Here is a 12,122-nt window from a genome sequence, read left to right as displayed (position 1 = left end):
ATGCATGCATGTTGTATGTGTAGCCAGTGGTTCCACAAACAAGTATACACCAAAAAGTAGAACTTCAGCTTCTGGACTCAAGTTTGGATGAAAAGAATAGAACAAAAGCAGAACAACAAAAGAACAATCTTTGCTACCATTAAAATGACAGAATGACCTTCACTGTCTTTTGGAGACTCTGACAGTCACATCTCATCCACTGCCCTTACCACCTGTATTTTTCTGCTTCCCACAGCACTGGTTACGGCGAATGTTTGCTTAACGAACCTGAATACAGACCCTATCCTTTGCCTCATCAACTGCCAGGCCTCCTCTACAACGTGAATAAACAATGTGAATTGATTTTTGGACCAGGTTCTCAGGTGTGCCCATATATGGTAAGTGTCTGAGGTCCCTTTCTACCCTCATAACCAGATTGTGAACTTTTTTTTATTCATAGTTTTCCATTGGATTCTCATGCTAACATATACCACTCATTGAGTGGTCCATTAACTATTAAGGATAATAGTAATGATGATGATGGGGATAAACAGTAATAGTTCTCAGTGTTGGATGTTTCCTGAACTTTGTCATTTCACTCTCAACCCAAAAGGAAGATACCATTATGGTTTTTATTTTATAAATGGGTAAGTGAGACTCAGGAGGGGAAAAGTAACAGAACTGGTAATAACAGAGCTCAGCCCTTTTTTCTCTGTGTCTCCTTTTCTTCCCACCAGCTTGTCCAGAAGACTTTTATTATAGGGACTCTTCTAGATTCAGTAACTCATGAGACAAAACTGTTTCCCTGTTTTAGCTGGTCAAGACCATGTCCTATGACTGCCTGGGGCTTGAAATCATTTCTGGTGGTAGCTCAGCTGGCAAGTGTGTGATTCTTTGATGTATGTGTTATGAACATTTGGACCAATGATATGATCCAGTGGTTAACAAGAGGCTTAGCAGAACTGTTCTTCTATGGGATGCCCCATTCTACCCCTTTGGGTGTTTTTCTGGGAGAGGTTCAGAGATAGCCAGTGAACAGTGATTCCATGAAAATAACAAAATATTTTGTGTAAAATGTATCCATGATTATATTCATTTCTCTGCTATTCATGATAGCAAACATTAGGAGTGACCTACAAGCACAAGAATAGAAAGGTTAAGCAAACTTATGTGTGTGCTTGCTCAATTGCTCAGTCGCATCCAACTCTTTGTGACCCTGTGGACTGTGAACGCACCAGGCTCCTCTGTCCATGGATATCTCAGGCAAGAATACTGGAGTGGATTGACATTTCCTCCTCCAGGGCATCTTCCTAACCCAGGGACTGAACCTGAGCCTCTTGCGTCTCCTGCACTGACAGGCGGCTTCTTGACCACTGCACCATCTCCGTTTAATGGAATAATATCATACAAAAATTGAAAAGTGACTATACATGGGAACATGCTCCAGCTATAGTTTTAAATTAAAATACCAGGGTAAAGAATTATTTTACTGAGTATTTTCTCAATATAAAAGGGGGATAAGAGCTTCAGAAAAGACTGGGTCATTTAAAACTTTTTTTCTATTAAACAAAAAAATAGTACCTTCTGAATTTTTCTACTGTGAGTATGGTTTATTCTCATCATCATGGGAACAATTATCTTTCTGGCTAAGGAGGGACATGATACCTGGGCAGGCTCTCGCTGCAGACTCTTCACCTCTGAGCCAGGCCCCTTCCTGCCAGGTGCTCCTGATGTTCCCAGCTCCTACACAGATGCCCCGCTCCTGCCTGCCCTTCGTCTTCTCCCTTCGGGTAGGACATGATGCCTGTGCGTGTGTGCTTAGTCACTCAGTTGGATCTGACTCTTTGCCACTCCATGATGCCTACTGTTCAGTTAAACCTTCTTCATGTCCTCTATCATCCACATTTCCAAAGAAGAGAGTGAAGTACTTTGAAGTCTGTACTTGAAAACTGTCTGAAGGCATTTTCTCGTTAGATATTGGTTTTCTTGCCTTGTCCTGCTTGGGGTTCTTCCATGTGGAAACCCACAACCTGAAAAGCTCACCTGGTCAGCTCCAGGTTGTGTAGGAGACCTGGGCCTCTGCAGTGTATTTGAAGTCCAACTTACCTTGCTTTGGAGTTGAGTTTTGCTTTTCCATGTTTTGCGTGTATCTTGTTCACTGTCCTCAAAGTTGTGTTTCACTTCACTGTGGCAGAGCAGAGTACATTCTGATTTGCTATGTTTATATGTATTTTGAAGCTAAATGTATATATGAGTAGTTTGCCTTGAGATTACACAGTGTAAACAGAGTAGACACCTAGAAATTGTGGTTTCTGTGTTCTCTCCATTTAAGTATTTTGTAATTTCTTTGAAATATTTGTGGCATAAATAAAACAAGCTACACTACAAGAAAAAAAATAGTATGGCCTGAAATAGAGCTAAATATATCAACTTGGATGACTCTAAAAATCACAGTGCATAGAGGAAGCAAATAGCAAATCGTAGGATGCCTCTATATGTTCTGAAATATTGAATAGCATCGTTTGTTTAAAGCCAAAGTACTGTGCATTATCGGTAGATATTTAAACATTTGTAGTAAAAGCAGTGGGCTTCCCAGGCGGCTCAGTGGTGAAAAATCTACCTACCAATGCAGGAGATATGGGTTTGGTCCCTCAGTGAGGAGATCCCCTGGAGGAGAAAATGGCAGCCCACTCCAGTATTCTTGCCTGGAAAATCCCACGGACAGGGAAACCTGGCAGGCTTAGTCCATGGTGTCGCAAAGTCGGACATGACTGAGCACATGTACACACACACAGTAAAAGCAATGGGAATGGTGAGATGGTGAGCATCACTAGATTGAGATCTAGGTAATGAGATCACCACATTACCTATGTGGAGAAAGAGAAGCGATTGGGATTGAGAATGAGTGTTCAAGGCTGGGCCCATAAACTGTCTTCTTTCTTAATTTTGGAGGTGGACATATGGGTATCCATTATGTTACTGTTCATATTTTTTATGTGCCTGCAATATTACTGATATTTTGTCCCTTCTTTCTTCTGACATAATATGTATGGCTTAGTAGGAAAAAATACCAGTTTTAACATCAAGTCAAACCAAAACTAATCACAACAGAAATCAAAACCCACTCTCCAATCATCAGTTTAGTTCAGTTGCTCACTCTCCAATCATCAGTTCAGTTGCTCACTCTCCAATCATCAGTTCAGTGCAGTCGCTCAGTCATGTCCGACTCTTTGCAACCCCATGAACTGCTGCATGCCAGGCCTCCCTGTCTATCACCAACTCCTGGAGTCCACCCAAATCCATGTCCATCAAGTCGGTGATGCCATCCAGCCATCTCATCCTCTGTCGTCCCCTTCTCCTCCTGCCTTCAATCTTTCCCAGCATCAGAGTCTTTTCCAGTGAGTCAGCTCTTCGCATCAGGTGGCCTAAGTATTGGAGTTTCAGCTTCAACATCAGTCCTTCAAATGAACACCCAGGACTGATCTCCTTTAGAATGGACTGGTTGGATCTCCTTGCCGTCCAAAGGACTCTCAAGAGTCTTCTCTACCACCACAGTTCAAAAGCATCAATTCTTGGGTGCTCAGCTTTCTTCACAGTCCAACTCTCACATCCATACATGACCACTGGAAAAACCATAGCCTTGACTAGATGGACCTTTGTTGGCGAAGTAATGTGTCGGCTCTTTAATATGCTGTCTAGGTTGGTTGTAACTTTCCTTCCAAGAAGTAAGCGTCTTTTAATTTCATGGCTGCAGTCACCATCTGCAGTGATTTTGAAGCCCAGAAAAATAAAGTCAGCCACTGTTTCCACTGTTTCCCCATCTATTTGCCAGTCATAGCTCATTGCAAACCTAAACTCACATCATACATTTCCATTGTGATACTGACCTGCCCTTTGTTCTGCCAGCCTCAGTTTCCTCATCTGTAATTTGAGGAGACATTACTAGGACCAAATGGCATCTTGTATGTTCCTGTTGCACAGTAGTTTCCCTTTGACATCCCTGCAAACCCTACCAGGCAGAGAAATGTGTCTTGTGGGCTGCTGTCTGTATCCATTGGAATATTTTATCATTCATCAGACCAAGAGAAAAAAACCCTTTCTAATCTATACTCTACATCACCGGCAAAACATTTGTTGAAAGCAATCTTTGCCTTGCTTGATGTCACTGAATCACATTATCACTGAATTGTCTTCAACTGAATTGCGCAGATGCAGTGCAGACGGCTCTGGTGCAATAACGTGGATGGAGCGCACAAAGGCTGCCGAACTCAGCACACGCCCTGGGCTGATGGGACCGAGTGTGATGAGCCTGGAAAGGCAAGTAACACCCCGATCTGTCCTTCTGTCTTGGGGCAGATGTGGGCAAGATCTGGGCTGTAGGCTCAGTCACCACTGTTGAGAACATAAGTTAATGCAGTGTGTTTCAGCATGCATAATACTTTTTTGAGGTAGGAGGTTCAACTTTGCTCTTGAAAATTGTGCAAACTTACCTTACAGCCTAAAACTGACACAAGGGACATAGCTATCATTATTTCCTCAATTTATTAGACATATTTTTCTCATTTTTAATGTTTTTGAAATTCCAATGTGCTTTTCAGTTTATGGGAACATTTAATGTGAGGTAGCACATATTCTCTCTCTCTCTCTCTCTCTCTCTCTCTTAGAGTGGCAGTGGAAAAAGGCTGTTATTAAGTTGGTGAAATATCTTAAAATCAAGAAAATACAGAAAGACTTACTGTGTTCACTACTTGGATACTAGGCTTTTCCCAGCCAGTATTGATCGCTTAATGGAGCTGTGATGTCACCTGGGTTATCTGCAAATCCAAATTCTGAGTTAGTTCTAATAGTTCCCATTTATTTGTTAGTAACCAAACAAAATCTGCTTCTTGTATAGCCTAATGATAACAACGTCCCAACAACTACAAGTAGTATTAATGTAACATTTTGCACCTGGTGTCTATCTTTTAAGAAAAAAAGGGTAGTATGTTAAGGATTTACTTATCAAAAGTTTTAGATATGAACCTGACTTTTAAATTCATAAAGAAAATGGTATTCTGTCACTTACCTGTGATGCAATCCCTGTACTATATCTGCGTCTCATGTCATCCTTACTTAAGTTTTTTCCTTTCTCCTCACCTCTCTCATCATCCACTTTACTCACTTTTATTATTTTGTCCTCATCTGATTTTCTGTTTTTCCACTTAGTAGCTCCCAGTGTTTTCATGGAAACATGCGGTCCTCAGAGATGAGGAACTTACCTATCCCATCTCTGATTTTATAGATAGGGAACACAAAGGAGAAGTGACTTCAGTTCAGTTCAGTTCAGTTGCTCAGTCGTATTCAACTCTTTGGGACCCCATGGACTGCAGCATGCCAGGTTTCCCTGTCCATCACCAATATTCAGGACTGGTTTCCTTCAGGACTGACAGGTTTGATCTCCTTGCAGTCCAAGAGACTCTCAAGAGTCTGACTTTCCCAAGGTCGTTCAGCCTCACTCAGGGTGGAGTCCTCACACACCCTCCTCCCTCCCCATGTTTCTTCTTTGCTTTCTGTGCCTGAAGGGGCCGCAGGCTCCGCAGCTGCAGGCTGTGGCCATAACTCAAGCTCACTGAGCTCTTGAAGTTTCTGTGGTCAAGCAGGAGAACTAGTAGCTTATCCACTCATTTCTTAGAGTGATTTCAATTTTTTAAATGTTACTAGAGTGGTTTTATAAAGTTGCAATGAAGATGATTTTGTATTGACCTAGCTTGGTTACTCTGTCAGCTCTGGTCTCACTTCTCTACAGCTAGGACCTCAGCATTTGAGAATACAGCTTTCTCCAAGAGCAGCCTAACAAAACTGTGTAAGGACATAAGCATAACAGCTTTTGCACTGCCACTGTCACTCGCTTAGAAAGAAATATATCTATTTGGTCAGAGTGAACTTTCACTTTTTGCAAAACATCTAACTCAGTGTGTTGTTGATGGCCAAAGAATCTTAGGTTTGAGCGGAAATATGGTTCCCAGGCTTCCACGTTAGCCATCAGAATTTGCTCATTCTTCCTCAGTGAAGATGTAGCTTCAGAGTCCTTCTATACGTAGTCACCCATACAGCTGCTGTCAGTTGATGGGAAGTGACAGTAGACATGGTTGACAACTTAGTTAGCTGATGTGAGTTGGAACCAGCCAACTATTCATTTAAATTGAGTCTGTTTGAGCTCAAAGATGTCACTGGTATTGTGTCATGGTTCTTAGTCAATCTGATATATCCACCTGTTATGTCTAAATCTGATACGTGTTACTGATGGAAAAACCTTAACAAAGAAGAACTGTCAATCATATGATGACATGAATTGTATTTAGTAAAATAGTCATGTACAGGCTACCAAGCTCCATGTAGTACTTGAGAAGATGTCTGTTGTGTCTTTTTCTAATCTTCTGTTTTTGTAACAGTAGCAGAAGATAAAAGATTATAGTATAATCTCATACCTGATAAATGGGGGGTTTGGGGAGATCTTTCAAAAAAACATTTACCTTGTAAGCGTTTGTTCAGCAAAAGCAAGAGATTTCAAGGCATTCCAAAGGGCAGACTCTGAACACTTTCAGAAAAGCAGCTATGCAGAGAACATGATGGGTACATTTTTAGTTTGTTTTAGTAAAGTGGCTAAGTCTAGTAGCTTATATTAAAGACATGGCTGTTTGTGTGTTTATTTCCCAGAAGAGCGTTTATGCATTTTACAAATAAGATGGTGAATATGTTTGCACAAATGTTCTGTGTTTCTCCATTTTGTTTTGTTTTCATCAAATTGGCAGTAAAACCTTATCCTTTTCTCTAGCAAATTCTAACTCCCTTTGCTGCTAGGTTAAATTTTTTTCCTTTCTCTTCTCTCTGCCCTGCTCCCTCAGCAGTAATCTGTCTTGGACTGCTGACACAATGTTATTTTGATGAATGGCTCTCTCATGTCCCTTTATTTTTTCCATTTTCTTAAGTCCATTAACATTTTCATTTTAACCCTATTTGTAAATCTGAGGTTTGAAACTCTTGTATTTTAAGCTTCTTTGGAACAAAATTGACCTCCAAGTCCTTCTTCCAGTCTCTTCAGAAAAACATTTATGTAAAATATCATTTAAATGATTCTGGGTGCTTTTAGGGAAGGCCGATTATATTTTGGCTCCAGCTCCACCAGTTGCTTAATGCTTTATTATGATGTAATGATTTTTCTAGTATATAATTATTGTTTGTTTAGTTTCCTGGTAAAATAGATTAACTTGATACATATTTGCCAAACAGTCCCCATTTCCAGCCTCTTTCACTGCAGGTTCTTCCCTCTTCCTCTGAGGTTCTCCCTTCCCTTTGAACCCCCATCAATGGTCCTATCAGTAAGAAATATTTAAGTTGCAGATGAGTTTTATTTAGGTTTTCTTTTAAGAAGGGACTCTATAAGGACATTTTAATCCATTGTTAACTAACCTATGCCCTTATTCTGCTCTGGTTTATGGTAATACTTAATGAGAATTATGGTCACTTTGAAGAATATTGTTCTTGTGTGGAGGTAGAGTCTATAGAATAGAGAGGCCAACAGACTAAAGACTGAAGTGTTGTGAGGAAAAAAATATATTTCCAGACAACTTCTCATTATGAGAGTCCATGACTAGCCATAGGAATGTTCTCTTTAGTTTGTAGAATTTATAAAATGTGTATTTGATATCAAGATTTGATGGCTGAGTTTGGGCATTGGCTGTAACCTCAAATGTATATTAATAAGAATTTTGTTCAGGTCAGATTGAATTATAGTAGTGTAAGAAAATTGGCTTTTTTTCTGACACACACACACACACAAACTAGCCAGATGTAAGCAGGTCATGGAGCTGCCATGGTAGGTGTACAAAATAAGAGACACAGGCTCCTAATTGCTTTCTGTTCTACTATCATATTCAAATGGCCACCATCCTCAAGGTCACAAAATAGCTGCTATAGCTCCAGCCATTGACTCTGAGTCCCAGGCAGAATGAAACCAAAGGGCAAGGTGCCAAGAGGCAAAAGGACCTTCCCAGGAATCTTATCCAATGAATTCTGCTAACATTTCTTTGACCATTTCTACCTATATAAGAATCCAGGGAAATATAGATTGTTAAGAAGGATGAAGAACAGAATGATATTGCATAGACACCTCAGTGTCAACCTCACCTCACCATCTCATTAATCTTACTTTTAAATCTCAGCCTATTTAAGATATCAAAAATTGTTCCCATTTGCTAACAGTAGAAGGACAGCATGTATCACAGTTAACAGTGTGCACTCTGGAGCCAGATTGTCTATGTTTCAGTATTAGCTCAGCTCCTTAACAGATGTTTGACATCAACCCCCCTGTGCCTCCATTTTCTTTTCTATAAAAATGGGGTAACAGCAATACCTATTTCATAGTATGCTATGAGGATTAAGTAAGTTAATACATACATAATACCTAGAAGAGTGCCTGGCAACTATTAAGTGCTATTAAGTGTAAATATTTGCTTTTATTATTACAAACCTTTTTCAAGTTGGATCTCCTATGTCCACAGCTGTATATTAGTTGCTTTCCATACACTGTCTCATGTTAAACGCAAAGAAACTTTGGCAGGTAGGTTCTCATTTTTCAGCTATGGAATTAGAGTTCAGTGACTCATCTGAGGTCACAATTAATTTGTAGAATGGCCACCCCACGCCACCAGACCATTTGCCTGCTAAGCTATGTCCCCTTAAGATCTGCTCTGTCCAATAGGGCAGCCACTAGCCACATATGATTAGCGAGCATTTGAAATGTCATTCTGAACTGAAATGTGCTAAAATGAAAATATATACCATGTGTTAAAGACCTAGCATGAAAAAAAGTGTGGGAAGAAAACCTTAGTTATAATGTTATGTTGATTATATGGAAAAATAATAATGTCTTAGATATTTTGAGCTAAGTAAAAGATATTAAAGTTAATTTCAGTGTTCTTTTTACTTGTTTTAATATGGCTGCTAGAATTTCTTAAATTACATGTGTGGCACAAGTATGTTATTAGATAGTGGTGCTGTACACCAGGCTGCCTCTCTCATTGATTTTTTTAAATTTTTAATTGAAGGATATTTGCTTTACAGTATTTCATTGGTTTCTACCAAACATCAACATGAATCAGCCATAGGTTTGCCCATGTCCACTCCCACTTGTCTCACTGATTTTTATGTACATAGATTCCAAAAAATGTTCAAGATTGCTATAAAGACAACTGTAAAATAATTTTGGGGAGTGATGTGGTCACTTCTGCCTCTGCCCACATTTCTCGGGTACAGGGTTGTCCAGGAGTCTTTGGATGCCAAACCTTTTAAGCCTCAGCCAAACAGCCCAGAGGGAGGGATGTGGCCCCAGTTACTCAGAGGATAATTATAAGGAAGAAGGCATAAGGGAAAAGTAGAGAAAGCCTAACTGCACTCTTTTAAATAATTGTTCGCCAGGCTTTTGCTGGGACTGGCCGCCGACTGGGGCTTCACCAGTCTCTTATCTGTCCCTTTCTCCGTGCACTCCCCGACCGCCTGACTCTGCTTCTAACCTGAGTCCTCCCTGCAGATAAATCACAGTGGCCACCACCAGCTCCGCTTCAGAGATCTGAGCAAGCGGCGGGGCGTCACTCTCCTGCTGCCCCCCTTCCTTTGTGCGTTGCTCAGTGACCTCAGCTTCTTGTCAGGGCCTCACACCCCAACAATGGCAGAGGGTTGAAATGGGCTTCTCCACTCCCTTGTCCTGCTGGGGAGTTTTATTTTGTTTTACTTTAAAGCATCAGGGCCTTCTTGCTCCAGGCTGAAGAATCTGAAACCATTAGCAACCCAAAAGTAATAAAGCTTAGGGCTCCTTGTAATGTGTCCATTTTTGCTTTAGTCTCATCTTCTGCTAGAGTGAGTTTATAGTAATTTAGTTTATAGTAATCTAGCTTTTTTTCCCCCTTCTCCCATTTAATTAAAATTGGGTTTTCAAATCCATGAGGAACCGTAAAGCATTATATTTTACCAGACTCACAACATCTCTAGGCCTTGTTAATGGAGATGCACTATACAAATCCAATAATTCGTTTCAACCCTGTCTACAACCAGTAGACAGCCCATTTCCACGCCTCATTTTTCCAAGTAGACTAATTGAGTGCTTTGAGGCTGGCCGTTGGACTTTCCCTGACAGCCTGGAGCCAGCCACTCATTGGCCAGTTTTATTCAAGACAGTTGTAAATGAAGACACAGCCTAAAATCACGAAGAGGTTAAAGTCCCTACCATTTCCATTACTCACAGAGATAATTAAATTGCAGCATTTCAAACCAGCAAGTGGAAAACAATGATAGTATGGTATATTTAAAAGGACAGCGGGTCCTGCAATACCTCAAGCACCGAGCTCTCCCTCACTGTTCCCCTTATTAAATACAGCACTGCAAGTTTGGATTTTGTGTTCCCAAAGAAATGGAGGTCCCTGTGACTGATGGATCCTGGGGAAGTTGGAGTCACTTTGGAACCTGCTCAAGAACATGTGGAGGGGGCATCAAAACAGCCATTCGCGAGTGCAACAGACCAGAGTAAGTCTCGGAGCTCATCACTCTTACTACTGGGGCAGCAGGGGTGGAAAATTCCTAGAGGAAGTCATTTAAATTGAGGCAAGTGAAGAGCTCTTTCCAGATTATAAAATGAGTGGACTTCTAGGACTGCCCAGACCAATGGTATCTACGCTCTATCCCTCTGTATTATTTTTCTCCTGTGACCCTTTATTTTAAAAGCTTTATCTGTTAAATGGTAGATGCTTTGTGTTGCTTTGACATTCAGGAATGTCTCACTACCCCCCCCACCCCCCACCATGGGCTGGGGTAGTCTGCTAATAAACAAGTAGATGTTCATTAGGAAACAAAGAAATTTCCACCCAGATTGTAGATAAATGTTCATTTTCTACTTAGCAACTGAAATGCTAAAAGGGCACGCAGACCCCCAAGGTGGCGTTAGTGAACCCCAAGGGACCTGGAAGCCTAAGTCAGGATTTACTTTTGAATCAAACTATTTTTACCCTGACTCCTGAGGTCCCATCCTACAACGGCTTTTCATGGTGATTCTCAGCGAATGACCATAGTGGTCTCTACCAGCCAAACCTTGTTGAAACTTAACATGTTCAAATAAAGTCCACAGGCTTTTCCCCCAGCATCTCATTATGATAGATGTGTGTTTGGGGAGAGGCTATTTATAAACGGATTTTAAAAGTTGCTATCTTCATTATAAGGAGTGATATCAAATTTTGTCTGGTTCTAAGATGTATAAAGTTTAAAGGAACAGAAAATAATACATGCTTTTATTACCATCAAAGCTATATAGCCCAAGAGGTCTTCCCAGATTAGTTTTTAGATATGCAGACTCACAACCATCTTTAAGAACCAGCTGCTTTGGGATTATGCAAAATGGTTTGCCTCAGCAGTACTCTTTAATTTTTAACAGCCTATATAGGGATAACAGACTGGATAGGAGAGAAAAGCAAGCAGGTTGAGGAGCAAAGTGGGCTAGTGCAGTAGACTAGGTTTTACTGCAGAGTCTACCCCTGAAGTCCTGAAATAGTAATAGCTACTCAGGCCAGCTGATTCTCCCTGAGTAGGAAAAGGGCCTCCTGTTGACAAAGGTGCCATTTTTTAATAATGAAAATCTGAATTGTGTACACAAAAAAGAATATAGCTTTAGCCTGTCATTGTAAGCCCTATTCACGTAAACACTCTGTATAGTCCAAATCACAGATGGCAATCAATTTATTTTAATTTATCTTTGTTCATAGTCCAAGATTATTTCATATCCACATAATATAAATGTTTAAGGACAAGTCTATAACTTATAGACTCTGATCTGTAAAACTAACCCTGTAGCTATGTATATAAACTAATATACATTAGATTTTCCCATAAAGTCTATGTTTAGTATTAGTTTTTAAAATAATAATGGAGAGAATGGACATATATATATATATGTATGGCTGAGTCCCTCTGCTGTTCACCTGAAACTATCACGATATTGTTAATCAGTGATACCTCAATACAAAATAAAAAGTTTAAAAAAATACAATGTAAATATAGTAGGTGTTTTCAAAAAATTCAGATACAAAAGTGTATGATATAAAAACTTACTGTCATTCCTA

General features: G+C 40.2%; 1 protein-coding gene across 2 annotated transcripts in view; it reads left to right on the top strand.

Annotated features, from left to right (window-relative positions):
• The window catches only part of ADAMTS9 (ADAM metallopeptidase with thrombospondin type 1 motif 9), a 162,125-nt gene that overhangs the window by 35,803 nt on the left and 114,200 nt on the right, over positions 1 to 12,122 (top strand). For both annotated transcript variants that reach the window (XM_027523573.1, XM_027523572.1), the window contains exons 10-12: positions 236 to 377; positions 4,189 to 4,296; positions 10,391 to 10,536. In XM_027523573.1, coding sequence (XP_027379374.1) covers positions 236 to 377; positions 4,189 to 4,296; positions 10,391 to 10,536 — 396 coding nt within the window. The remainder of the gene's footprint in view (positions 1 to 235; positions 378 to 4,188; positions 4,297 to 10,390; positions 10,537 to 12,122) is intronic.

The sequence above is a fragment of the Bos indicus x Bos taurus genome, chromosome 22 (assembly GCF_003369695.1).
Source record: "Bos indicus x Bos taurus breed Angus x Brahman F1 hybrid chromosome 22, Bos_hybrid_MaternalHap_v2.0, whole genome shotgun sequence".
NCBI lineage: Eukaryota > Metazoa > Chordata > Mammalia > Artiodactyla > Bovidae > Bos > Bos indicus x Bos taurus.
This window is presented reverse-complemented; position numbering and strand designations above follow the sequence as displayed.